General features: G+C 50.9%; 1 protein-coding gene across 8 annotated transcripts in view; it reads left to right on the forward strand.

Moving 5' to 3' along the window:
• RERE (arginine-glutamic acid dipeptide repeats) overlaps positions 1-24,858 on the forward strand; it is a 420,402-nt gene extending 395,544 nt beyond the window's left edge. For all 8 annotated transcript variants that reach the window (XM_087446871.1, XM_087446872.1, XM_004425543.3 and 5 more), the window contains 11 exons: positions 11,832-11,994; positions 12,810-12,902; positions 13,440-13,639; positions 14,897-15,058; positions 15,530-15,643; positions 15,848-17,175; positions 17,284-17,506; positions 18,285-19,005; positions 20,942-21,088; positions 21,607-21,787; positions 22,119-24,858. In XM_087446871.1, coding sequence (XP_087302997.1) covers positions 11,832-11,994; positions 12,810-12,902; positions 13,440-13,639; positions 14,897-15,058; positions 15,530-15,643; positions 15,848-17,175; positions 17,284-17,506; positions 18,285-19,005; positions 20,942-21,088; positions 21,607-21,787; positions 22,119-22,152 — 3,366 coding nt within the window. In that variant the 3' untranslated portion in view covers positions 22,153-24,858. The remainder of the gene's footprint in view (positions 1-11,831; positions 11,995-12,809; positions 12,903-13,439; positions 13,640-14,896; positions 15,059-15,529; positions 15,644-15,847; positions 17,176-17,283; positions 17,507-18,284; positions 19,006-20,941; positions 21,089-21,606; positions 21,788-22,118) is intronic.
• Positions 24,859-25,403: the final 545 nt, after the last annotated feature.

A 25,403-nucleotide genomic window follows, 5' to 3' on the forward strand; every position in this document is an offset into this window, starting at 1 on the left:
TTATTAAACAAATGTGATACAATGACAAAATTAAATACCCTTTTCCCTCTGTTCTTTATAATGAGGAAATCTGTCCTTTATGTTAAAATTCAACTTGCAGAAATGGATTGTACTTGATAACTTGCTGTGCGTCCATAAAAACCATAAAATATAAGAAGCAATGTTGCTAGAGTAGCTGCTCTCATTTCCTGGCAGTCATTACATGCTTCCAATACAAAACATTTTTCTCCTAACTATCCTTTCTGAGCTCAAAAATGGATTTCCCTGCAGCCCCTGTCATTCAGTTATCACCTCGGGAAATGCACAGATATAACTGATGATCCCTTTAAAACATCCTGCAGCATGCCACCCTCTCTCATCCTTCATCTTTTGTCCCGTTCCCGTCATTAAATGTTACATTGCCAATGTATATTTTATAGGGTGACCCTGACGGATGTCACTTTGATACTGTGCAGGGATAATAAGATTGCACATATAATGAAAGGCCGATAAATAGAAAAATGTTTACGAGATGGAGAATGGCGGTTTTAACAGTTTCATGGCTTTCTTTTTTACTCTCTCTCCTCTCCCTTTGCTGGTAGAATTGTGGTTTTGTTACAGGAACTGGAAAACATGAAGAAGGGTGATGTGGTGATAGAACCAAAAGCGGTAAAATCCCCCTTGCCCTGTTGCTGAGCTCCAATAAAGTGAATTCAGGCAATAATGAAGTATTTAGCTTGTGGGAAAGAAAACTGATTTCAGCAAATGAATTCTTGGCGTTTGGGAGACCCTACAGAGAAAACAAGATTCTTGGTGTTGGCATTACTATATTTAAAATGTTAAGTCTTTATTTAAACAAGCAGCTCAATAAAAGCAAAAATAAGGGCCCCTCAGTGGGCGCTTGTGTGTGGGTTCCATGTTAAGTGAAGGACTGCCTTGTCACCATGTCAGCACTGCCCGGGCCTCTGTGCCAGAAGCTGATGTGGGCCCCACAGCTGCCCTTCAGTTCAGGCTAGGCGTTAGACCCATGTATGATGGCTTTGATCTCTGTCTTCAAATGAGTAATTTCCAAATCTGTTATTTATTTTTTATTTTTTTGGTTATTTTTGGTTAAGTGGAAGAATCTTCTGTCTGTTGCTTGATTGATGGATAGGTTTATTAATGGAGCTGCTTGGAGGGGTGGCAGTAGCAGTATAGAAGTACAGGAGATCCACCCCACTGGCCCTGGAGTCACCTCCATGGTTTTGAGCACAGTTCGAAGCCATTGCTTTAAATAGATGCTTCTAGCTGTAGGTGATTTCGAAAGATGCTTTGTAGCATGTGTGGAAGTGTTTTCTTGAGTGACTCCGCCTGATCTAAACTCTCAACCTTCCTCAGGGAAGGAAGAGTCACTACTTTGGGGTCAAGAGGCCTGTTAAGGCCACTTACTTGGCACATCTCTGTGACATATGTAGCCTAGAGCCAAAAGTAGGCCAGAAGACTTCTCCCATAGCATAAGCCACTGGATGGCTGGAGGTATGGTGAGCAGGTGTTATGAGAGGTTCGGGGATTCGATCGGAGATGTAAAAGACACTTTCCACTCCAAACAAATGGACTGAAGGTATATTTTATTATATAGAGGATAGTAAAGGCGATAGTCTGCAAACAGATCCAAATAGGTCAAATATTAAGAGGGAAAAAAACATCAGCCCGACTGGAAAGGGAAAACACCCACATCGGCTGAAGAGAAATGACACACATCAACCAGAAAGAGAAACACCAGGTTGACCGAAAAGAGAACACATCAGATCAATTACTTCATATCAAATCAATTATTTCACATCAAATCAAAAACTCACAATATCCACACCCCACTGCCGGGAGAGTCCTGTCAATCGACGCGGCTGGGCAAGGATCACACGTCCTGGGCAAGGTGTCCCTTCCACAGGTGGAACTCTCACTAGGGCTCAGTTTCCAGCAGTTTTTATACCATCAGTAATTTTCAGAGTAAGCAATTACAGAGTTTGCAGAGCAAGCATTTAGTGTTCCCATGCACAAAATGGTTATCAGTGGCATACATGCACTGAGCCCCCTGGCTAACGTCCCAGCCCAGTAGTTGTGTATGTGCATTGTTCTCTTTGGTTATCGTCCTAGCCCGGCACAGATGGCCAGTCCATCCCGTGCTACGACGCTCCAAGAGCCTTGAAATGTTACAACTTGCAACTCCCTCCGTGAGAGAAGGGCCAGTTCCCACCACGCAGAAAGCAGCTTTTATATTTCTTTTTGTGTTGGTGGCTGTAGGTCAATGGAGCGGCCAAACATGGCTGTATTCATGTCAAGACAGCAGGTCATGGGGGGTGCCCGTGGTTGTGGACTCCCTGGGTCTGTCCTATATAGAGCATGGAGTTTGTTTTTGGTGTGGGAACTAGAAAATATTTCTCTAGACTTGTGCATAATTCTCATTGTGCACTTGTGCCTACCACACATATTTCTGATCTTCGTACCCCTGAAGTTGCTTTAGGCAGGTATGGTTCTATAATTTGTGGGTGCTGGGGGGGTGGGGTTCCACCCTGGGGCGGGAAGCCGGGCCGCCCATTGTGATTAGGGATACAAAGTGTTCTTTTGTGCTCTTCAGCCAGGACTTTTCAGGGTCCAGGTAAGAGGTTTAAGATACTACTACACTGAACTTCGTAGATAAAAGATAACCCAAATTTGAGCCTCTGGCTTAAAAAAATGTAGATGGCTATTTCCCCTTAGTTTATAGCAGAATGGTTAAAAGCATAAGACTCTGGAACCAGCCCCCCAGGGCTGCCACGTGAAGCTGTGTGAGCTTGGCCACCTGACTGGCTCCCTGTGCCTCAGTTGTCTCTTTGGTAAAGCAGGCATAATGAAGATATTTACCTATTAGGGGACCTATGAAGATAAAATATAGTAAGGTATGGAAAGTGCATATTTATAGTGCTTAGCTATCATCTTTGTAGATTTCATAGCCTAGTAAAAGGTGGTTTGTTGGTTTACAAATAAAGCCGCTGAGTGAGGAAGTGGTGGCATTGGATTCCTAAGCCCGCTCTCCCGCCAGCCCATGGTGCTGCCCGCCTTTAGAGCAGCTGCTTCCAAACACCAGCTCGTGTGCATGGATTAAGTTTTCACTGGCCCATGGGGACTGAAACAGAAATAAGAACAATGGAGTCATTTTTTATAACACTAAATATCAAGTTAAGGAACTCTTCTTATTTGGAGATTGTCTGCCTTTTCTACTTTTTTGGAAATAAAATGTCTTTGCTTTTATGAAGGTGAGATCAAGAGGCAGTTATTTTTAATGACCTTACTTGGCAGAATAAAAAGTTGGCAATCTTGTATCCATTTCTCAAAAGTTTTATCCTTTTAGAGCTAATTTCAGGTGATTTTTAATTCTCAGGAAATACTCAATCCATCAGATGTTTACTGAATACTCAGTTGTATTCAAGATGTTGTCCTAGACCTCTGAGATACTCACAGATGAAGTAGACACAGACTTGGGGAGATGGATGGGCTCATTCGTGGTTACAGTCTAAGGGAGAGCCTGTATGTACAGGAGAGAGGCGAGAATGGAAAGTTAGGAGCGAAAACGCCGTCAAGTAGACCTCCGGGGCATGGGGAGAGGGGTGAAGGAAGGCTTCAAGGAGGAGAAGATAACATCTGTGATGACCTGAGCCCTGAATGGTGAGGAGGACCCAGACACTGAGGAGATGCAGTGGTGAGGAGTTCATAGGGCTGCATTCCGTAGGGAGAAGGAAAGCACTGAGGAACGGCATAACCCAAAAGCCATGAGAAGTGGGGAATGCAGTGGAAAGGTCTTCTGGGGACAGAGAGGGAGGCCTGGAAGAACTGGCGAAGCAGCTGGGTCTTTGTTTTGTTGGCCTTGAGAAGCCTTCGATGATTTGGAGAGGGGAATGACAGGTCAGAGCTGGGAATTGGGAAGACTGACCTAGTCTCTGTGTGGGAGGGGACAGGCCAGCCCAGGGCCTCAAGTCGGGACATTCGGGTGGAACTGTTGGACCAGAGGTAGGATCTGCAGGTGGCTGAGGTCAGCAACTAAAGCAACATAGAGCTTAGGAATGTCTTAAGTTTGGTTAAAAAAAAAAAACACCAAAAAACTTAAGTCTGTTCTAGTTTCTTCACAATGGACAAACATAGTGGTAATAACTTAAAAATCTTTAACGTGCCCAACTGGGATTTTAAAAAATGGAGAGGAGGGTGCTTGGTTCAGGAACATCTCTGTGAACATCTTAGTGTGGCCTCATCATTACAACCAGTTAAATCCCGGGAGACCTTCTTGTGCTTCCAGTCAGTCTTCTCTTTCCTTTGCCTTTCCCCAGGAGAGGAGGTGGAGGTGGGTAGGACGGATTGCCTTGCCCAGAAGCAGGCTGCTTCCTCCTCCTCAGGCTTCCCCTTTTGTGGGTGTCAGATCAGGTGCTCTTCCACCTCTTGCGTGCAGAAGGCTGTTAATCTGCCGCGTGCCTTCAAGCAGATCATCATTCTACCACATGCATTCTGAGACCACAGAGGTGGTGTTGAACGATTAGCAGCAGAGCCAGCTGACAGTGTTGGGCTCCTTGAGGGATTAGGGGATTCGGTTGGTTAACAAAAGAAGGAGCCCAAGAGAGCACTGCTTTAATTACCAGAGTAGCTGCTGAAAGACAACCAGTTGCCTGCTGGAAAAAGATCTGTAAAGGTGGCTGCTCCTAAACATAGCTGATGGTTCTACCCAGTGCCCAGCTTCTCACCTCAGATGTTCTGAACAGTTGTCAGATCCAGCCCTTGAATCCTCAGGGAGTGAAAGGAAAGAATGACTTGCATAGGAGTCTGTGCCAGGAAATTTTACGACTTGCTTCACTACCCTTGCGTTAGTAGTTTTTGCTAAGAAACAGTGCAGCTCTAATTCCCAGGCAGAGGTGGTCTTTGAAATCAGAGGGGCCAAGCTTAGGTGCAGGGTCAAAGCACTCTAGTAGAGTGCTTCCCAGGGGACATGTCACACACAGGCTTCCCGGACCGACTCCCATAGCCAGAGTCTCATCTCTTGGCCTTGGCCATTTAGGGCCCTGGGTTGGGGAAAGAAGTCTGAGAAGCAGCTCTATGCCACGTGTGCTTCTCCCTCCTGCCCCTACTGGGTTTGGGGCCTTGTTTCATAACTATTCATTGCTTGCTGGAACTTCCCCCTGGAACAACAGCTTAAAAAAAAAAAAGCTTTAGATCTGTCCATTCTATCCAGTAAGTAAGGGGTGAGTTTCTTCACCCTCTTTACCTGGACCACCAAAGGAGGGAGCAGATGGTAACTGAAGGGTATTCTTCAAACAAAAGTTTTAGCCGGGGAACAACACCTTGATTCTAACTAATTGCACATTAGCATGTAGATTTAAGGCATTGTATAGAGATCGTTTAGCTGTGTTTTCTCTATATATTTAGCATCGGAACAGTTAATATGTGTTAAAGAATTAAGGTAATTTTTTCTAAATGCTTACTTTCTAACCCCTGTAATGGGCTGTGTCAGTTGTATGCAAGGGTGTGCATCTGTCATCTCTGCCATGTAGGGGGTCCTGTCCCATCTCATAATTGCAATCTGTTCAGCTGACAGTGGTAGATGGGCTTGAAGAGCCTGTAAAATAGCTTTAGAAAGAAGCCGTATTTATAATGCCATTATCCATGGGCAGCTTCTAGGCCTGCCTCCCCATGCCCGATCTCCTCTGCTGCCCCCTCTTTTTCAGTAGGTGGTGCTTGGCCCAGAGAGGATGCCTACTGAAACTTTGGTGGTAAAGAAGAAATTAGCCACAGCTTTCCCTCACCAGCGGAGGAAGCATTTGTGGGCAGCCTCTACCGGGGACCTTCTGAGGCTGGCACCTGGACATTTGCTATGGTGCAGGGACCTGAATTAGATTCCTTCCTGCCTCCCTCCCTCCCTCCCTTCCCCACCTCCATCTGTGTACAAGGAAGCAGGACGGTGGTTTTCTAGGGCCTTCCTTGACCTAACTGTCAGATCAGTGGTCGTTGTCATTTTTTCCTGTCGGTCCCAGAACTGTGTTGTGAGAATGGAAGATAAAGGAACACTGTTCTGTACACTGAATTGCAAGAGTGTGTGTGTGTGTCTACAGGGTTGTTTCCAAAAGACTGAGGCCTTCCTTGGCTTATAAAGATGATAGTAGATGACAGGCTGCAGGCACCCTGGACTCTGTGTACTGGGGTCCCTGGACCTCATCTTCCACTGTGTCGTGCCCCACCCCCCGCCACCTCAGGGTGTCTAGACTTCTTTGGGTGGTTTTGGCAATAATAATAATAATGTTATAATCACAAAAATTTGGACTCAATCTTGGGTGTACCCTTATGCTTCTAATATGGGAGAAAATGAATTGATTACCTTTTCCTGCCTCCACGTCAGTCTCCCAGAGGGCTCCTGACTGAGGAGTTAGTGCTGGGCTAAGGCAGAAGAGAACCTGGGGAGTGGGGAGCTTGCTCCTCTGCTCAATACTGGGGACAGACATGTTTGCCAAGAATGAACCTTTGATACTTGAAATGCTTACAGTGCCTTCTCTCTTCAGCAGTCTGTTCTATGCTTTCATTTCCCCAAGGTCTCTGTAGAGAAGACATGTAGCTTATCTTAATTTAAAAAAAAAGAAATTATTTTTTAATTGGGCAGGACGAGTTACAGGTTCTTCTTCCTTAGCATTGCAATGCCTGAGGGAAATTAAATAGCAGTTATGTTTGTGGGCAGTGTTTTAGCTTACCAAAGCCTGCAGGTAAATTGACCTGCTTGTAAGACAGGAAGGAGACCCGGTCAGATTGTCTCCTGCAGCAGGGCTGTCAACTCCTACCTCCAACCCCCTCCCCCGCATGTCTGCTTGCGCACGGGCGTGTACAGTGGGGCACCCACTCAGGCCGTGGAACATGTCAACAGTTTGTTGTTTACCCAGGGTAAAGCAGAACTGGGCTGAAGCATATCAGCAGAACTTACCTGAAATGGGTTTATACCTGAAAAGCTACCTGTAAGAGGTGAGCTGGCAGGACTGAGCAGCACCAGTCCCCGTTGCTTCAGCCCAGATTGCCCAGGCAATGCGGCCATGGAGGGAGCCTGCCCTGATGTTGATGTTGAATGAACGTGATGGACTCCTAGCCTAACTCTGGGAGGCACAGAAGTAAAATGGTGGCTGAGGAGGAGGAACTATTCCTCCTAATGATTCCAAGTGGCCCGAGCCCAGGAAGCTTCTGGATTACAGGAGCAGCCTGTGATTGAGCTGTCCACTGGTGCCCAGAGCCTTTGTCAACCTGACTCTTCTCTCTGTGTCTGTTTTCTCTCTCTGCTCCCGGCCCCCACCCCACCCAGATAGAGCACAATGGGAATCAACTTCTTCTTCCTTGTCATTCTTCTGGACATGGTGCTCCCCACACCTTATTTTTCTTTTAATGGAAAGTCAGAGAAACCTACTGATGCCTAGTTCTATAACCCCTGGGAGAAGACCTGCTGTGTGGAGAACCTGCCGCAGGGAGGGAAGCTGGTACCGAAATCTAGGAGCAAATCTCTTTATTGCCAATGGCATTTTGCGTATGACCTTTTGGTGAAATCCAGCGGCCCTCCCCCTACACACGCAAACCAAAAGAAAAGGCCAAGGAGTTGGAGCAAGAGAGAGTCCGCTAAATATAGACCAGTGGATGTGAGCTCTCCTGTTGGCAAGAGCTGCAGCCCATAGTGCTGTTGATTGGAGATGACTTCGTCCGTCTTTTCCTTTGTTGCCCAGGCACTAAACCAGTTTAGTTCTTCATGCTGTGTGCAATTATAGTACCAAAGTGTGAGGTGTGTTGACTGTGAGGCCTTGTTGTGAGATGAGGTGAGAGCATCGGGAACAAAATGATCATTATAGGGCATTCATGTCGACAACATTTATACCTCTGTGTTTGCTTGCAAGCAAAAGCAGGAGCTAATTTGCAAGGCTGCCTTTGTACAGCTGCCTTTTGATCAGTGATTGCCTGTGTTAATGTTTCAGTAAGCTATTGATTTCTGCTACAGCTTTTGTTCCCTGAATTTATGTGCAGTGGGTCTCTGCAGCACACACTATGCATGTTTGATTAAAGTTCAATTGACTTCATTCCTGGTGAGGCCTCGAGCTGCTTCACTCCCTATGTGTAGAACCGAAGCTTTCCCTGACATGTTCTTTTGTTTGTGCTCAAGACCTAGTCATCCATGCAGTCACCAATATGCTGTTTCTAATCCTCCTAGATTTGCTCCATTCCAATGTTTAATCTCTTCGTAGACATTCAGTGGTTGAGAGGCAGCTAATAAAACCTGGTCTGGAGGTTTTTTTGTTTTTTAGTCAACTTCATCGATGTATAATTGGTATGCATACAATACATACCATAAAAATGAACCTACTTTTAGTGCACAATTCAGTGAGTTTGGACAACTGTATATATTCATGTAAATAAGACCACAGTTGATTTGTAGAATCTTATCTTCACCCCAAAGTTTCCTTGTGTCCTCTTAGAGTTTTCCTACTTGCCAGACTCCAGGCAACCATTAATTTGTTTTTTATGATTATAAATTGGCCTTTTCTAGAATGGAATCATACAGTCTGTACCCTCTTGTGTCTGGTTGCTTTTATTCAACATGGTGTTTTTGAGATTCATCCACATGGTTGGGTGTAGCAGTAGTTTTTTCCTTTTTACTGCCAAGTAGTATTCTAGTGGATAGGTGTGCCATAATGTGTGTATCCATCATACTGTTGAGGGGCCTTTGGATTATTTCCAGTTTTTGGCTGCTAAGAATAAAGTTTTTATGAACATTTGTCTAAAAGTCTTTTTGCGTGCATAAGTTTTTGTTTCTTTTGGAGTGGAATCAGTTGCTGGGTCATATGGTAAATGTTTATTTAGCTTTGTGAGAACTGCCAGTTTTACAAAGTGGTTTGACCATTTTACATTCCCACCAGCAGTGTATGAGAGTTCTAGTCACTCCCCCATCTTCCTGGGTTTTGAAATTTGTATTCTTTCGTCTTCTCATGAGCTAATTTTAGACCTACAGAGGAGGGTCCTTCTGGCTGCGTCATTTTGATCCTTGGTACTCAGATGATGGAATCTGTTCCAGCCTCCTTATTCTTGTTTAAAAGCTGTTACTCAAGTGTTGACAAAAAGTCGATGTTGACAAAAAGTAGATGTTTATTTCAATATTTAGGTTCTTTTTCGTGTCCTGATTTTCGCACATACTGGAGGAGTACACAGTATAAGAGTAAAGGTTTAAAGTTGTGAACCTGGGCTTTTCTGTCTGGTGTCTGGAATTGGGCCAGTGTTGTAACTCCGCTGAACTCTGCCTTCCTCTATTTTAATCTGCAAGTTTTGCCATCTTTTAAAACCATTTGAAACTCTTTCAAAACATTCATATTTGAGAAATAGAAATACTTCTTGTAACCTTGTGAGGCAGTATTGCGTTATGGACCAGTGCTGTGTAGAAATGTCAAGGTGGCTGCTTTTTAACAGCCTCCAAGTAAGACAGGTTTGGCAGAGACTCTGGTAGCACCTTCCCACCCAGTTTTCTCTCCCATTTTTGTTTCCTTCTGTCTCCTCTAGCTTCATATTTCCTCTTACATCCCAGGCCTCTGTCATCCGCTGGCCTTAAAAGGACTTCAGCTGGAGGAGGAGATGGGTAGAACCACTTTGAATTTTCTCATTCTTCTTTCCAGCTTTGGGATTGGGCTGTGATTTACTGCACCAGCTGCCCTTTTGAACTGATGAAGCATGCCACTCTAACGAAAGTATTTGAAGGGTGATAGTGACCTACCTTGGCTTCTGTTCTGTATTTTCTCATAGGAAAACCAGAGCTGGGTGCGTTTTATGTCAGCACAGATCTCTTAATCCCCTAGTGGATTTATGAGTTTGTTCCCTCCAGCCAGCCAACACCAAAAGACCAGTATTACAGAAATGACTTTCCAAGTCAGGGAGGTAGTAAGTAAAGAGGCAGGAGCCAGGAGGTTCTCGGACCATGACCTTAGGGGCTCAGGATGCTCCAGTCACCACAGGGACAATTCTAGCCTACATTTGTAGAATAACATGTGGTAGACAAACAAGTCAGAACTCCAAGGGCAGTTCCTACATTTTCGGTTACCGTTCCATGGAATTGAAAAGAGGGTGCGGTGGACACGTGCATGTGCGAACATGCGTGTGCTTTTCTGCGGTGGCTGGCTCCTCGCCTCCTTGGCCTGGGGTCATGCTTCATCTGTTAAATATTGGCAGTCACTAGCATTTTGTTAAGTGGTGCTTGGAAAGACTGAAACACATCCACAGCTCCAAGAAATACATGCTATAGGGTTATGGAAGCCAATCAGAAGTTCGTCTTGAATCACAGCCCTCCTTTAAGGATCTGATGACAGCTGTGGTCCTACCTCTTAGAAAATGCACAGACATAGAATCCAACTCTGAGTAGTGAGAACTCAGCACACGTACATTACCTGCTTTGCAGAAGCCATTTCCCACCTAAAATCTGCCCTCTTCTCTACCAACTTACTTGTCATCGTGTTCTGAGGCTGTTGCTTCTAGGATGTTTTTAATGAAACCTTGTCTGATTGGGACTCTTGTCAATTGCAGGAGTTCGTTGTGTGGTATCCGCACTTTGTCTATTTTAGTCTCCCCAACGCTGGTCTTTCCAGATAGATCTCAGGTCACTGGAGAACAAAATCTTGGCTTCTTTGTTTCTTGGCTCCTCGATTCACAAGGCAGTGAGCCTTCTATGAGACAAAGTGGTGCTCTGGCCAAGTAGTTCCCACCTTGGGATGCGGGATCCCCCCAGGGTGACTTCCCAGGATATGATAGTCTGCCAGGTTAATTCACTTTCCACAATATTGATTTAATTAGAGAAGATCAATGTGATCTAGACTCTCTCACTACTTTAAGCGATTTATTAAAAATTCTAGATAGAGATACTTTATGTTGGGATACTTGTTTTAAAATATGAGTCTTTCATCAATCAGGGTTAGCTGAACATACCATTCACCCATTTGTGTGTATGGCATGTCTGCTGAGCCCCTCGGGGTGGGGGTGCCAAAATCTCCCTTTTTTTTAAGTTGCATTTGGGCTCGTGTCTTCTTGCTATATTTTTTAGAAAGATGTCTTGCCTCTCTTTCTGCTGAGCCGTGAAAAGAGTAGCTCCTTTTGTCTTAAAGACTGGCCTTGTGACATGTGGCATTTCATCTCTACATCAGTACCACTCTTAGTCTTTCTTTGTCAAGCCCCAGTCATTGCCTTTAGGACTTGTGCCAACCTGTCCCGGTGTGGGCATTCAGCCTGGGGGGGAGGCTGTAGAGCAGTGTTCTTGGGTTTGGGGTCTCTGTTGTCCTTGACCTTCCGCCCGGCCCTAGTTCCCAACCACCTCGGTTGTTTTCTTTGGTTGTTTCTGGAGTAGTCTAACTGGCTAGGCATTTCCTTGTCACACCTGTGTGATTTCACTGGAATGCTGTGAAGGAAACATCCTCTGTGTACACACACAGACACACACAGCTAAAGGGCGGAGATTTTCCTTTGTCCATTGTTTATGGATGCATCTCCAGTGCTTAGGCCAGTGGTGGTGCCTGGCACATAGTAGGCACCCAACAAGTGCTTGCAGAATGAATGAGTGTTCTGACATCTAAAAGGTATGCTCCACCGGGCGAGGAGACAGGCCCATTCGGGCAGCTCAGCGGGTGTGTCTTGAGCAAGCCTGGTTCCCCTCACTACTCCAGGAGCAAACTGTTGTTTGTACATGTCTGCAGGGTGGCTGTTGTAAACCCATCTTCTGCTCCCAGCAGCAAAGGGTGTGCTGGGGGACATGGAAAAGCCAAACCCCTCTGGACACTGCCCTCACTGCCAGCCCTTCTTTCTTGCAGGGGGAGCTGATCACCTTCTATTACTACTGGAAGAAAACCCCTGAAGCAGCCAGTTCCCGGGCTCACCGCAGGCACCGCAGGCAGGCCGTGTTCAGGAGGATTAAGACCCGCACTGCGTCCACACCCGTCAATACGCCCTCCAGACCCCCCTCCAGTGAATTCTGTAAGTGGGGGACTTTTCACATGCAGCCACACACTGTGTCCCAGCTCTGGGCCTGCACTCACAGGCCTCCTTGTCACAGTGTGGGCAAAATGTAAGTCTTGGCCTTGGCCTGAGGCGTTTTGGATAACTTCAGAGGAGATTTTCCATTTAGTGGATAGTGTACTGTTTGTTTGAGTTTTCATTGCACTTGTATTGTGATAGCAATAAGATCAAATGCACATTTTTTTCCTTTTCCTCCTGCTTTACCAAGATCCTTCTCTTGGTCCCAGTGTGACGTGCAATCTAATATGACGAGGAAGCCCACACCTTCTTAACTCCTAAAAACTAGAATGCAGCAATAGTGCCTTGTGGTTCTGTCCTGGCCCAGGACATTTGACCTGAGGGTCACTTATGTTGCACATGCAAACAAATAATCTAGCAGGAGTGCCGGGGGAGGACTCGATAAAAAGGGAATTTCTCAGGATGCCTGGACGAGTCAGGGAGAGCATCATGGATGCGCTTTACCCTGTTCAAATTTACCAGCATAGGCATCAGTGCCGGCGACCCCAGGATTCAGGTGTGACATCAGCCCCGCAAAATCTGGCAGGACAGGCCCTTGGGTCCCACCCCTCACACACAAGTTTTTCATTCTGATGACTGGCCCTGAGGAATTCAGAGTGGTCCTTTGTGAACACTGTCCCACCTTAGCCTACTGGGCCACTCTGATTAGTGGTTCAGAGCCTGGGGCAGATCACAGATCACAAGTGGTCCTGTCCTGGTCTTAGCTGAGTATGATGGCGTCTCTTCCTCCCTCATTGTGTGCCCCCCATACCCAGTGGACCTGAGTTCAGCCAGCGAGGATGACTTCGACAGTGAGGACAGTGAGCAGGAGCTGAAGGGGTACGCCTGCCGCCACTGCTTCACCACCAGTAAGTGGGGCTTGGTGGGCAGTGGGGGGCATTCACTGGAGCAGGCCAGGCTCAGACACTTCCAGGTTCTGAACATTTCATGAATTGAATTGGAGACCTGCCAGGGCAGTAATTGATTTGACATTTGCATTGAGCTTCAGGGTTACTTGAGAAAGCTGAAAATCTTTATTTCACTTCACTCCCCTGTTTAGGAATCAGTCTGGAGTACTGACCAGTGCATAGGACAGACTTGCTCAAGGTCGGGGTTGGGGGTGCCTGTGTTTCCTGGGAGCTTGCTGCCAGCTCCTCCTGGGTACCCCGAGATGAGGTGGGGGTAGTGGATATTCCTGAAATCCTCTCCCACCCTGGGAGAGAGCCAGGGTAGCACCAGCACCTGAGCTGTCCAAGTGACAGGTGTCTGTCCGAGCCCGGTGCTGCATGGTTCTCGTGGCACCGGGGTCGACTGAGCCCACAGAAGGGGCCCCCTTGCTTAGATGTCCCCAAGGACCTTGGTTTTCAAGGTTGACCCCCCACCCCCACCCCTCTTCCCTCACGCAGCCTCCAAAGACTGGCACCACGGGGGCCGGGAGAACATCCTGCTCTGCACAGACTGCCGCATTCACTTCAAGAAATACGGCGAGCTTCCGCCCATTGAGAAGCCCGTGGACCCCCCACCATTTATGTTCAAACCTGTCAAAGAGGAAGATGATGGGCTCAGCGGGAAACATAGCATGAGGACGCGGCGGAGTCGTGGCTCGGTGAGTCCCCATGGCCAGGTGATCTGAGCCTCTGGCACTCCTGACCCCTTCTCCAGGTTACTAGGATGCTGGGGGCTGTGCCCACCAGGAGGAGGATAGCAAGTGTTTCATTTTAGGTAAAGAAACAGACCCTTGAGGTGATGATATGCCCAAAGGCATTAGCTTTGCCTGTGGGGCTGGGAAGAACCCTCTGTTCTCTTCTGCCCTTGCGTCAGTGGGAGTCAGTGAGGTGTGTGGGTGTCAGTTTCTGGCTTAGTGCAGGCTCTCCAAGTCCCTCAGACCTTCCTCTGGCCCATGGGCTGGTCACCTCCAGTGTGGCATATCTCTGTTATTTGGAACTTGCAGGCTTTTTTTTTTTTTTTTAAATGTTTGATCCAGTTTTACAAACTTTAGGTACATTTTTCTACTCACTGCATAGTCCCTTCCATAAAGAGCCTGTGTTTCCCAGGTTGGAAATGTAGCAGGGACCTTTGGGAGTGAGAGTTTTCCCAGGTTGGGGGCTGAGGATACTGCCAGGGTCTTTCCCTGTGGCTCTGCCCTCCCCAGAGGCCCTTTTAGGCAGGTGGGTGGCACCATTGACCTTCCTCAGACCTTTCCATCCCGTCAAGGCTGCTGTTGTCCTGGCTGCCTGGCCACTGCTCATTCAGAAGGGAGCAGGTGGACCTGTGTGAATCATTGTACCCCCATCTCTCCTGAGCCCCTGTGGCTTTGTGCACACATGCTGAAGTGTTTGGTGGTTTTAGGAGCTGAACTTCATTATTTGACAGCTTATCTCTTTGGGTCACTTCCCATCCTGTCAGATGAAATCAGCAAGGGTTTGGTTTGGTTGGGTTGGCAGAGTGAGCAGGTACATGGAATAAACAGGGTGAGGTGATCTAAAGCTGATTTTGTGTGTAATTGTCATTCTGGAGAACTTGGCAGAGTAGACTGCCCTCGCTGACTATTGCCCCTCAGAAAGCCTCTCTCATTTCTAGCACATGTCATTCAGGATAGTCCTGGAAGATGAGTGCTTTGGGTTTAAGTTGAGACTCTCTCTTTTTTTTGTCTGAACCCACCCATTCACACCCTTCTTCCTTAGCTCGATATTGACCTCTGTGCAGCAAGGGATGGCCAGAGGTGCCTGTTTGTCAGAGGTTGGGGTTCGCTGCGAAGCTGGTGGTGGGGTCTGTTCTTGAGGCTCCTGCGTGTGTGCTGGGCTCAGGTGGCCTTTGTAGGGACTGGGGTCCAGTCTCACCAGCCTCCGGTTTGGGTGGGCAGATGTCTACACTGCGCAGTGGTCGAAAGAAGCAGCCAGCCAGCCCTGATGGTCGTGCCTCGCCCATCAACGAAGACATTCGCTCCAGTGGCCGGAACTCCCCCAGTGCTGCCAGCACCTCCAGCAATGACAGTAAAGCAGAGACAGTGAAGAAGTCAGCCAAGGTGAGGTGCTGGGGGTGGGCAGTGGGGACTGCTCAGCCCTGCCCTCCCGTTAAAACCTGGGCTGCTGGAGTTGGTGTTCAGCTTCCTTGGACATAGGGCCACAGGTCGTTTGTGGAGCCGCCCTGGGCCCCAGCATTGCCTTGGCCGAGGGCCGCAGACTGGGGCCTGGAGAAAGGGGGTCCAGCACAACTCCCAGCACTGACCTTTGGGAGCTACTTCTGCCTCGAGTTTCCCAAGGCCTCAGAGGCAGAAGGTGGAGGGTGATTAGAAAGGCTGCCTCCCCACAAAGCCAAGTTAATCCCATCCCTAGATACTGGTTTCTTGCTGGCCCCTTCCAGAGCTCTCTTGCTTCTGGAGATGGAGCTCAGAATGTGGGAGCAAGAAGTCAGCAAACAGTCGTTATTTCCCCCCTGAGGCTGATGGGACATCTTCCCTTGACCTGATGCTCTTTTTGGGCTTTCACCACTGCAGAAGGTGAAGGAAGAAGCCTCATCCCCTCTTAAGAGCACCAAGCGCCAGCGAGAGAAGGTGGCCTCTGATACAGAGGAGGCTGACAGGACCAGCTCCAAGAAGACAAAAACCCAGGTGAGGTTTGCAGCCGAGCCATGTTGACTGCAGCTGGCAGCTAATGTCCCTTAAGAAGCCCCCAGCCCAGATTCTCCGTGGGAGGTGGCATGGGGTGGCTGCCTCATCTGTGCACACTATTGTTGTGTGCCAGGCACTAGCAACGGAGGGCAGAGAGAGCCCCAGCTCTCCTAGAGCTTCTGTCCCTCCTTTCTCTGGCCCTAGGAGATCAGCCGGCCCAACTCGCCGTCCGAAGGTGAGGGAGAGAGTTCAGACAGCCGCAGTGTCAACGATGAGGGCAGCAGTGACCCCAAAGACATCGACCAAGACAATCGCAGCACGTCCCCCAGCATCCCCAGCCCCCAGGACAACGAGAGTGACTCGGACTCCTCGGCCCAGCAGCAGATGCTGCAGGCCCAGCCCCCAACTTTGCAGGCTCCCAGTGGGACTGCTCCAGCTCCCTCCACAGCCCCACCGGGAACCCCCCAGCTTCCCACACCAGGGCCCGCACTGTCGGCCACTGCAGTCCCTCCACAGGGTTCCCCCTCAGTCTCCCAGCCCCCAAACCAGCCGCAGGCTCCAACAGCTCCTGTTCCCCATGCCCATATCCAGCAAGTACCCTCCCTGCACCCACAGCGTCTGCCCTCACCGCATCCCCCACTGCAGCCTCTGACTGGGCCGGCTGGCCAGACCTCTGCCCCGCCTCATACCCAACCCCCACTGCACAGTCAGGGCCCCCCTGGCCCTCACAGCCTCCAGGCTGGGCCCTTGCTGCAGCACCCAGGTCCCCCTCAGCCCTTTGGCCTCCCTCCCCAGACCTCCCAGGCGGCAGCTCACCCTCACACCTCCCTGCAGCCCCCAGCCTCTCAGTCAGCATTGCAGCCCCAGCAGCCCCCACGGGAGCAGCCCCTGCCACCGGCACCCTTGGCCATGCCACACATCAAGCCCCCACCCACCACGCCCATCCCCCAGCTGCCGGCACCACAGGCTCACAAGCACCCACCTCACCTCTCAGGGCCCTCGCCCTTCTCCATGAATGCCAACCTCCCACCCCCTCCAGCGCTGAAGCCCCTGAGCTCCCTGTCCACACACCACCCCCCCTCGGCCCACCCCCCACCCCTGCAGCTCATGCCTCAGAGCCAGCCACTGCCTTCCTCCCCTGCCCAGCCTCCTGTGCTGACCCAGAGCCAGAGCCTGCCTCCTGCTGCTGCCTCCCATCCTCCTGCAGGCCTCCACCAGGTGCCCCCCCAGCCCCCATTCGCTCAGCACTCCTTTGTCCCTGGGGGCCCTCCTCCCATCACTCCTCCGACTTGCCCCTCCACCTCCACCCCACCTGCGGGACCTGGCCCCTCAGCCCAGCCACCCTGCTCTGCTGCTGTTTCTTCGGGAGGCAGCATACCTGGGGGGGCAGCCTGCCCACTCCCCACTGTCCAGATCAAGGAAGAGGCTCTGGATGATGCTGAGGAGCCTGAGAGCCCCCCTCCCCCACCTAGGAGCCCGTCTCCGGAGCCCACTGTGGTGGACACCCCCAGCCATGCCAGCCAGTCAGCCAGGTATTGGTCCCTGGAAGTCGGCACGGCTGGGGCAAGGACGGGCTGGGCAACTGGGGGCAGGCTGAGGCCTCAGCAGGGGCCCCCAGCGAGGGATGCGGCCTTTCATAGGTTCTACAAGCACCTGGACCGGGGTTACAACTCCTGTGCGCGGACAGACCTATACTTCATGCCTCTGGCGGGATCCAAACTGGCCAAGAAGAGGGAGGAGGCCATTGAGAAGGCCAAACGGGAGGCCGAGCAGAAGGCACGGGAGGAGCGAGAGCGTGAGAAGGAGAAAGAGAAGGAGCGCGAGCGGGAGCGGGAACGCGAGCGGGAGGCAGAGAGAGTAACCGTGAGTGCTTGTCGGCTTGCGAGTGGGCGGCCTGTGTGTGCAGGGAGGGGGCGCTGGCCACGCCAGGCCTGGAGACCCTGGGGCTGCCGAGCTTTGTACAGTGCTGCCTGGTTCGTTTTCACGGCAGTGGAGGATTGGGTGCTGTTTCAACCCCGTTTGCAGGCTTTTCTGAAAGTGCCGCTCATCCTTGAGCTACTGGTCTAACTCGGGCACCCGCCGGTTCCGGCCTGGACCTCCTTTCCCAGTGCTCACCATGCGCCCCCTCCCTTGGCCCTGGCAGGTTCAGGCTGATTCACAGCATCAAGGTGGTGTCAGGGAGAGGGCCTGTCCTTGCACTGCAGACCTCTAGATCTGAAGGGACCAAAGAGAAGCTAAAGGGGAGGAGAACCAGGCCATATCAGTTCCCCTGGCAGCCCTGGTCTGTGGCATTCTCCTCAGCCAGGTCACCCCCCTCGCTCTCTCACAGATACACGCTTGGACACCCACATGCACTAGCTGTGTCTCACAGAGACACAGACCGAGATCCATCTAGGGTACAAGGGAAGCTGCAGGCACAAAGGAGACAGTCACAGCAGGGTCTGGACCATGTCCCTGTGCCAGGCCCTCACCTGTCCCAGGCCATGGCTGGGGCCAGGTATCAGTGTCGAGGTGGAGGGACCAAGTTGGCTGGTCAGTGCAGGATGGCAGCAGGGCAGGGCTCACCTCTGCAGAGTGAGCATCAGGCTCAGCCCCTGGGCAGGTGGGCATCCACCCCTCACACCCTCCTTTCCTTCAGCAGAAGGCTTCCAGCTCAGCACATGAAGGCCGCCTCAGTGACCCCCAGCTCAGTGGTCCTGGCCACATGCGGCCATCCTTCGAGCCACCACCAACCACCATTGCTGCTGTGCCCCCATACATCGGGCCAGACACGCCTGCCCTTCGGACTCTGAGCGAGTACGCTCGGCCCCACGTCATGTCACCCACCAACCGCAACCACCCCTTCTACATGCCCCTCAACCCCACTGACCCCCTGCTGGCCTACCACATGCCCGGCCTCTACAACGTTGACCCCACCATCCGAGAGCGGGAGCTCCGGGAGCGGGAGCTCCGGGAGCGGGAGCTCCGGGAGCGCGAGTTGCGGGAGAGGATGAAACCAGGCTTCGAGGTGAAGCCCCCAGAGCTGGACCCCTTGCACCCAGCCACCAACCCCATGGAGCACTTCGCCCGGCACAGCGCCCTCACCATTCCCCCCACTGCGGGCCCGCACCCTTTTGCTTCTTTCCACCCGGGCCTGAACCCCTTGGAGAGGGAGAGACTGGCCCTGGCGGGCCCCCAGCTGCGGCCTGAAATGAGCTACCCTGATAGACTGGCGGCTGAGCGGATTCATGCCGAGCGCATGGCATCGCTGACCAGCGACCCCCTGGCCCGACTGCAGATGTTCAACGTGACTCCGCACCATCACCAGCACTCACACATCCACTCTCACCTCCACCTCCACCAGCAGGACCCCCTCCACCAAGGTAGGTTCCCTGGCTGGGCTCAGAGGGTGCTGTGGGTTGAGCTCTGGTGTGAAGGGGTACAGACCAGAGACAGAGCTGCTGTCCAGGAGCAGAGATTGTTCTTTTCTAAACAAATCCCTAATTCCTGGGCAGTGTTAGAATATTCAGCATCCACCTGGGAATCCTGTTGTTGCTTTACTCACAGACAGCCTTTGTCTCTGCTCAGCCCCTCAGCTCTCCGGAGCTGCAAGTCCCGGGAAAGCTGAGTCATCCCGGGGCCTTCTGTCTGCAGCCTCGATAAAGCTTAGGTGCTTGGCCCTGTGCCCAGGGCGGGCAGGGGTAGAGGGAAGTGGCCTGTGCGTCCTGTGCTTACTGAGGTGGGTTGAGGGACGGAGGCGGGGCTTGAGGAGCAGGGTAGGGCCTGGGGGCCTTTGGAGCCAGGTGGAGGCACCTGGGACACCCAGGCAGGCTATGGGCTGTCACTGTGTGAGAACTTGAAAGAACAGTTCTCTATTCCCCCTTAAGGAATGGGGTTTGAGCCTCTGCTAGCTTTGAGCTGGCTCACCTGGCCAGGGCTACCTAGTCCTGTCCACTCTGGGAATGAGAGCTCCTAAAGGCCTGCTGACCGGCCAGCCGAGGGAAAGCTGGTCTGAGGCAGAGACAGGCACGGCTGGGGTCCCTACTCCCTCCACAGCTCTGCAGACTGTCTAGATGGGGTGGGAGGAGGGTCTGGCCCTGCTCTCGAGTAGGCAGGTGTGCCTGCGCCCTGGGACCAGGGTGTGCTGTGGAGGTCCCGTGGCACAGCCTGCATGCGGGACTTCCACGTGGGCAGACCTCCGTGCTGGGGAGGACAGCTGATAGAGCAAGGCCCAGAGGGAGGGAAGGGAGGACAGCACCTTGCTTCCTACCTGTGTACCCAGCCCTGACGCGGGGAGCCTGGACCCTCTCTAGGCAGGTGGTTCCAGGGAAGCCAAGCAGCTGTCACATTCACCATGTGGCCCTGACACGGGGAACTCTGATGCCACCCGGTGTGGACCTTTTAAAAAGCCCTGGTGTAACCAGCAGATGTGCTTTAGTGCCATCTGAGGACAGGCATTTTGTTCACTCGTTTATACAACATTCATTCATTCATTCCACAAATGTATACTGAGCACCTGTGGTGTGCCAGGCACACTCGTAGATAGATGCTGGCGACACCCTGACCATGTTTACCTTCCAGATCTGGGAGGCAGTCAATAAAGGTGTCTCAGGTTGTGGAAAGCACTCAGTGTTCTGGAGGAAAATAAGCAGAGAGAGGGAATAAGGGAGCTGGAGGCAATGTTGCAGTCATGAAGAGGGTCATGGGAAAACCTTGGCAAGAAGGTAACTTTTGAGGAAAGACTTGAAGTAGGTGAAAGGGCAAGGTTTTGGAAACCGGGGTAAAGCATCTCCAGGCAGAGGGAGAGCGTGCAAAGGGCCTGAGGCACGCAAGAGAGTGCTGACTCAAAGAAACCAAGGGCAGCAGCCAAGCAGATGACATGCTGAAGGGAGAGCCAAGAGGTTTGCTGCCAGCGGGGAGAGCAGGGCTTAGTCGCCCTGTCCCTGCCGACCCGCCCTGCTGGCCTCCTTTGGGTTCTCCAGGTGAAGGGCTGGGAGGCAGGCCTCGGGCAGTTAGCCAGGGGCTCTGCTGATCCAGGGTCCTCAACAGAATGGGGTGGAGGAGACTCTGCCTGTAGGGGGCGCTGAGAATGGGAGGAGGAAAGGTGTACGGAAATGGTCAGCTCTTCACTTCTTTATTATTTTGTGGAGGTGTGTGTGGTGGGGGACAGCCACTGTGGGTCAGGGATATTGGCAGCCCTGGTGACCAGGAGCCTGTGGTGAGGAGGAAGTCACTGGTAACTACAGCCAAGGAGGGCAAATATCGAGAGAGCCCTGGAGCCCTGCACCTCCTGAATCTGGACTTCTGCCCCTTTTTTAGGTTCAGCAGGCCCAGTTCACCCGCTGGTTGACCCCCTGACTGCTGGCCCTCACCTGGCTCGCTTTCCCTATCCCCCTGGCACCCTTCCCAACCCTCTGCTTGGACAGCCCCCCCATGAGCACGAGATGCTTCGTCATCCAGTTTTTGGTAAGAACGCGCCTGGGGAAAGAAGGGTCCAGTGTGAGGAGCTGGGTTGGTGGTCTGGTCTCATGTCGCCATTCATTCCCTCATTCATGTATTCAGCAAATACTTCCTGTGTGCGGGGAATCCACCTGGAAACGGGTCAGGCAAACCCCTGCTCTCAGAGAGCTGGGGTGGGAAGTGTTAGCATGTAACAGGAGCCGGGACGACAATGGTGGGCAGTGAAGGAATAACAGGTGCTGAATTTAAATCGGGGACTCAGGGTAGGCCCCCCTTGCAGAAGAAACACTAGGCTGAAGCCTGAAGCCCGAGGAGGAGTGAGTTCCCCTGGCAGGGGATCCGAGGGACAGTACTTTGGGCCTCTCTCTCCCGTTAGAGGGGGCTCTGCTCTAATGATACCTGCTGAGTAAATAGCCTCTTGCTCCTCCACTCTGGGGGCTCCCTCCCGACCTGACCTCCTTGCTGGCCTTGTCCTGGCCACTCCCCTGACCTCCCTGTATCAGAGGCTGTTTTGTGTTTGGCAGGCACCCCCTATCCCCGAGACCTGCCTGGGGCCATCCCACCCCCCATGTCGGCGGCCCACCAGCTGCAGGCCATGCATGCCCAGTCGGCTGAGCTGCAGAGACTGGCCATGGAGCAGCAGTGGCTGCACGGACACCCCCACATGCATGGTGGCCACCTACCGAGTCAGGAAGATTATTACAGGTGAGGTGGGGATGGGCCAGGAGGGTGGGGCCAGCTGGCTGAGCCCAGGCTTCCCCACTACCCCACCTGTGGACCGCTGACCCAGCCTAATGGCCGCCCCTCCTGGCTGTGCCCTTGGCGCTCCTCCCACATCAGCAGGCCCAGACTCCTCTGCCTTGGCTCTGCTGGGCCCTGGCCTCTTGGCCATAGCGGGGATTCCCATGGAGCCATCTTGATGGGAGGGAGACCAGGGGAGGAGGCCACCTGGGGCACCTGCATCCTCGAGCTGCACGCCTGGTCCCGCCCGCCAGGCCTGATGCTGACCACTCTTTCTTGTTTCTTTTCTTTCCAGTCGACTGAAGAAAGAAGGTGACAAGCAGTTATAAGTTATTTATTTGTTAACGCTGGCTGTGGAAACCCCAGTTCTTGGGGGGAGAAACAGGACTTTTTACATACGTAGGAGCTGCAAAAGCAAAAAGAAAATCTTCTAAAGATTTCTTTACATATTTAAAAACCCCACAACTAAAAATGTATCAGCTTAATAGTGTTCGTTTGTAGAGAGGATTCCTTGAGACTGGTTTGGGTGTCCCTGCATGACAGTCCCCCAGAAACTTAGTGCGTCCTGGACTGGACTGAACACTCAGAAAACTCCCCTGCAATCTTGGGGTTTGATTGTTTTCTTTTCCTTCCTTGATTTCTCAGTAGGTGCTAGAATCCAGTTCACACCCTTCACTGTGCGTGCAGACACACTCAGTTACATGTGTTCCAAAACCCACAAGGTTTGCAGACAGGCGGCATATGAGTTTGGAATCCAAGAGCTATAATTTTAAAAAAATCTTTTATTTTAATACATTGTAGGAAATCTTCATAATTTGAGAAAGTTCTGCAGCATGGCTTTTTACGTCTGTAAATAAATAATTTTAGAACAGCCTTTTTTTCCTTCCACAAACTACTATTCTGATCTATTTTTTCCAGCCATGTCGCTAATTCCTACCAGCTATTGACAGAATACAGAGTTGATTTTTTAATAAAAAGTTATATATAATTATCCCTTTAATTAAAGGGAACAGATGGGCGTTTCTAATTACAAGTGGGCAAAAGCTTGGGACTAGGTTTGGTCGCAGCAGTGAGCAGCCGGGTTTGCAGGGACAGTGTTACAAACTGTTTCCTTTGTTTTGCTGCTTTGATTTTCACCTCTGTCTCTTCCTGGCTTGTGCTTGGCCAGTGGTGCAGACGTCTGTTAGAGCGAACCACTTTCATTTTGCACCAGGAGCGCAGGAATTAAATGTCCACCCTTGTTCTGTCTCTGCAGGATAGAAAGCACGTTTCTGTGTGTCTGATTGTAGATTTCCTTGTAGATTTCTATGCACACACATTTGATTGTTCTGGATGAACTGCCTTTTTTAATACTCTGACAATTTCATAAACATTCTAGAAAATTCAGGAAAATGATTCCCCACAAATAGCACATATGCTTGCCAAAGGAATCTGTTAGAAATCTGCCCTTCTGTGTGTGTTGTCATTTGGATCTTCTTGTGGTGAGGCCAGGCCATCCTTGCCACAGCTGAGGCTGCTTTTGAATGAGGGAGACCCCAGAGTTGGCACAGTTTTGGGCAGTAGCCTGTGTGTCTCCCCCAGGAGCAGGTCCATGCATGGTGACCCACATCGGACTGGGAAACCATGTGAGCCCCACTCTTAATCCTGGAAGTAGGAACAAGAGTTGCAGCCACAAATGTGGAGTGGGAAGGCAGGCTTCCATCTGGGAGATGCCACTCTGTAGGGGTCAGGCTGTCGCAGAGAGCCCGCCTCTGCTTTCTAAGTCGCTGACATGATGCACTTTCTCCAAAGCAGAGTGGGGAAATTCTGGGGATGTCTGCACCCATTGATCAGGCTTTCTGCCAGGATGTGAGCTGTTCCGTTCCTCTTCTCTCAGACGCTTGAGGGCTGTTTCTGCTGTGGTATATGGTGGTCGTATCCAGGAATTATCAGATGACGAGAGAAGGAAGGCCCTATGGGTCAGTGGACATGAAGTGCATCCTGAGCTGCATAGGGGGTAGGAGGAGAGACTGGCGCTTTGACCCAGAGACCGACAGGTATTAGCTCAGATTCAGGTTCCGGATTCACACCTGCATCAGAGGCATTTCCAGTTTCTATTAAAACCATGTTTGGTTTCAGTTCGGCCAGATAGAGGATTATTTCGTCTGTTGACAATGTTTATAGTTTTTCTCTTTCGTTTTCTCTCATTCTGTTTCTGCCTTAACTTTAGTTCCTTAGAGGGGAGGCAGGCTCAGATGAACCTCTTGTCATCAGACTTGTGGCTGCGTTGGCAGGAGGCATTTGTTTCCTCTGGGGGTGGTGATGTGCCGTGGGGGGCAGGGGGGCTTGCTCTCCTGTGGGGCGCTCTGCAGTTCTGAGAGGCCTCTTCACGCTGCAGCTTCTGCTGCCCTCAGGCTCCTGCGCTGATGCCCCACCTCCTCCCATCTTTTCGTTCCTTTTGGTAGAGCACAATGCCTACCATTCAGTTAAACCTTCTTGATCTCCTCTCTCCATCATCCATTTTTCCAAAGAAGAGAGAGAGTGAAGTACTTCCAAGTCTGTACTTGAAAGCTGTCTGAAGGTGTTTTCTTGTTTGATTTTGGTTTTCTCCCCATATCCCAAGGTGAAGCACTGAGATTCTTTCATTTAAAAACCCACAACCTGAAACCCTCACCTGGTCAACTACAGTTGGTTCAGAGGCCCCAGACCTTCACAGTGTCTTTGAAGCCCGACCCCTTGGTTTCCTTTTGGATTTTCCTTCCTTTTGTTTGAAGTTTGGTTTTGCTTTTCTGTGTTTTGTATGTATCTTGTTCAATGTTGTCAAGATTGAGCTTCACATTTCACTGCAGCAGCAGCAGAGCAGAGTGTACATTCTGATTTGCTACGTTTATATATATCTTGAAGCTAAATGTATATATGAGTAGTTTGCCATGAGATAACACAGTGTAAACAGTAGACACCCAGAAATCGTGACTTCTGTGTTCTCTCCATTTGAGTATTTTGTAATTTTTTTGAAATATTTGTGGACATAAATAAAACCAAGCTACACTACAACAGCTGGGTGTGGACCAGTGGACTGTGTCTCATTCCTGGGAGTGGGTGGGGATATTGGTGGTTGCCCCTACCAAGGTCCCCAGGGTGGGGAATGGGCGGAGGGAGAGTCTGATTCTCAGATGTTGCTGGCACACTGCTTACCTCCCAAAGCAGCTTCCAGAAAGATCCCTGTCTGTGTTGCCTGGGAGGAAGAGTTTCTCTGGTGAGTACTCTTGCTCTCGAGGGATGCTGCAACCTACTGATTGGAGAAAGTCAGGGCCTGCAGTGGGCTCCCCAAGCAGCAGAATGGATCTTAGGAGGGTGATGGCATTGGGACCAAGAACACCCTCTCCACTCCCCATATCCCTTTCTCCCCCTGCCATTCACCCTACCCCTCTGATTTGTGGGACCATGGGCATGTGGCTCCTCCTCTGTTTAAGAGAGGTCTGAGCCACCCACCAGTACAGTGGCCTCCTATTTCTGGCTACTCCTCCCACCTTGTTCCCTCGGCACTTCTCCCTGAGCGTGCCAGTGCCCCCACCCCAGCCTCAGCTAGGGTTGCCCTCCA

This window comes from Ceratotherium simum, chromosome 22 (assembly GCF_057802395.1).
Source record: "Ceratotherium simum simum isolate JZ-2026a chromosome 22, ASM5780239v1, whole genome shotgun sequence".
In the NCBI taxonomy this organism is placed as follows: Eukaryota; Metazoa; Chordata; class Mammalia; order Perissodactyla; family Rhinocerotidae; genus Ceratotherium; species Ceratotherium simum.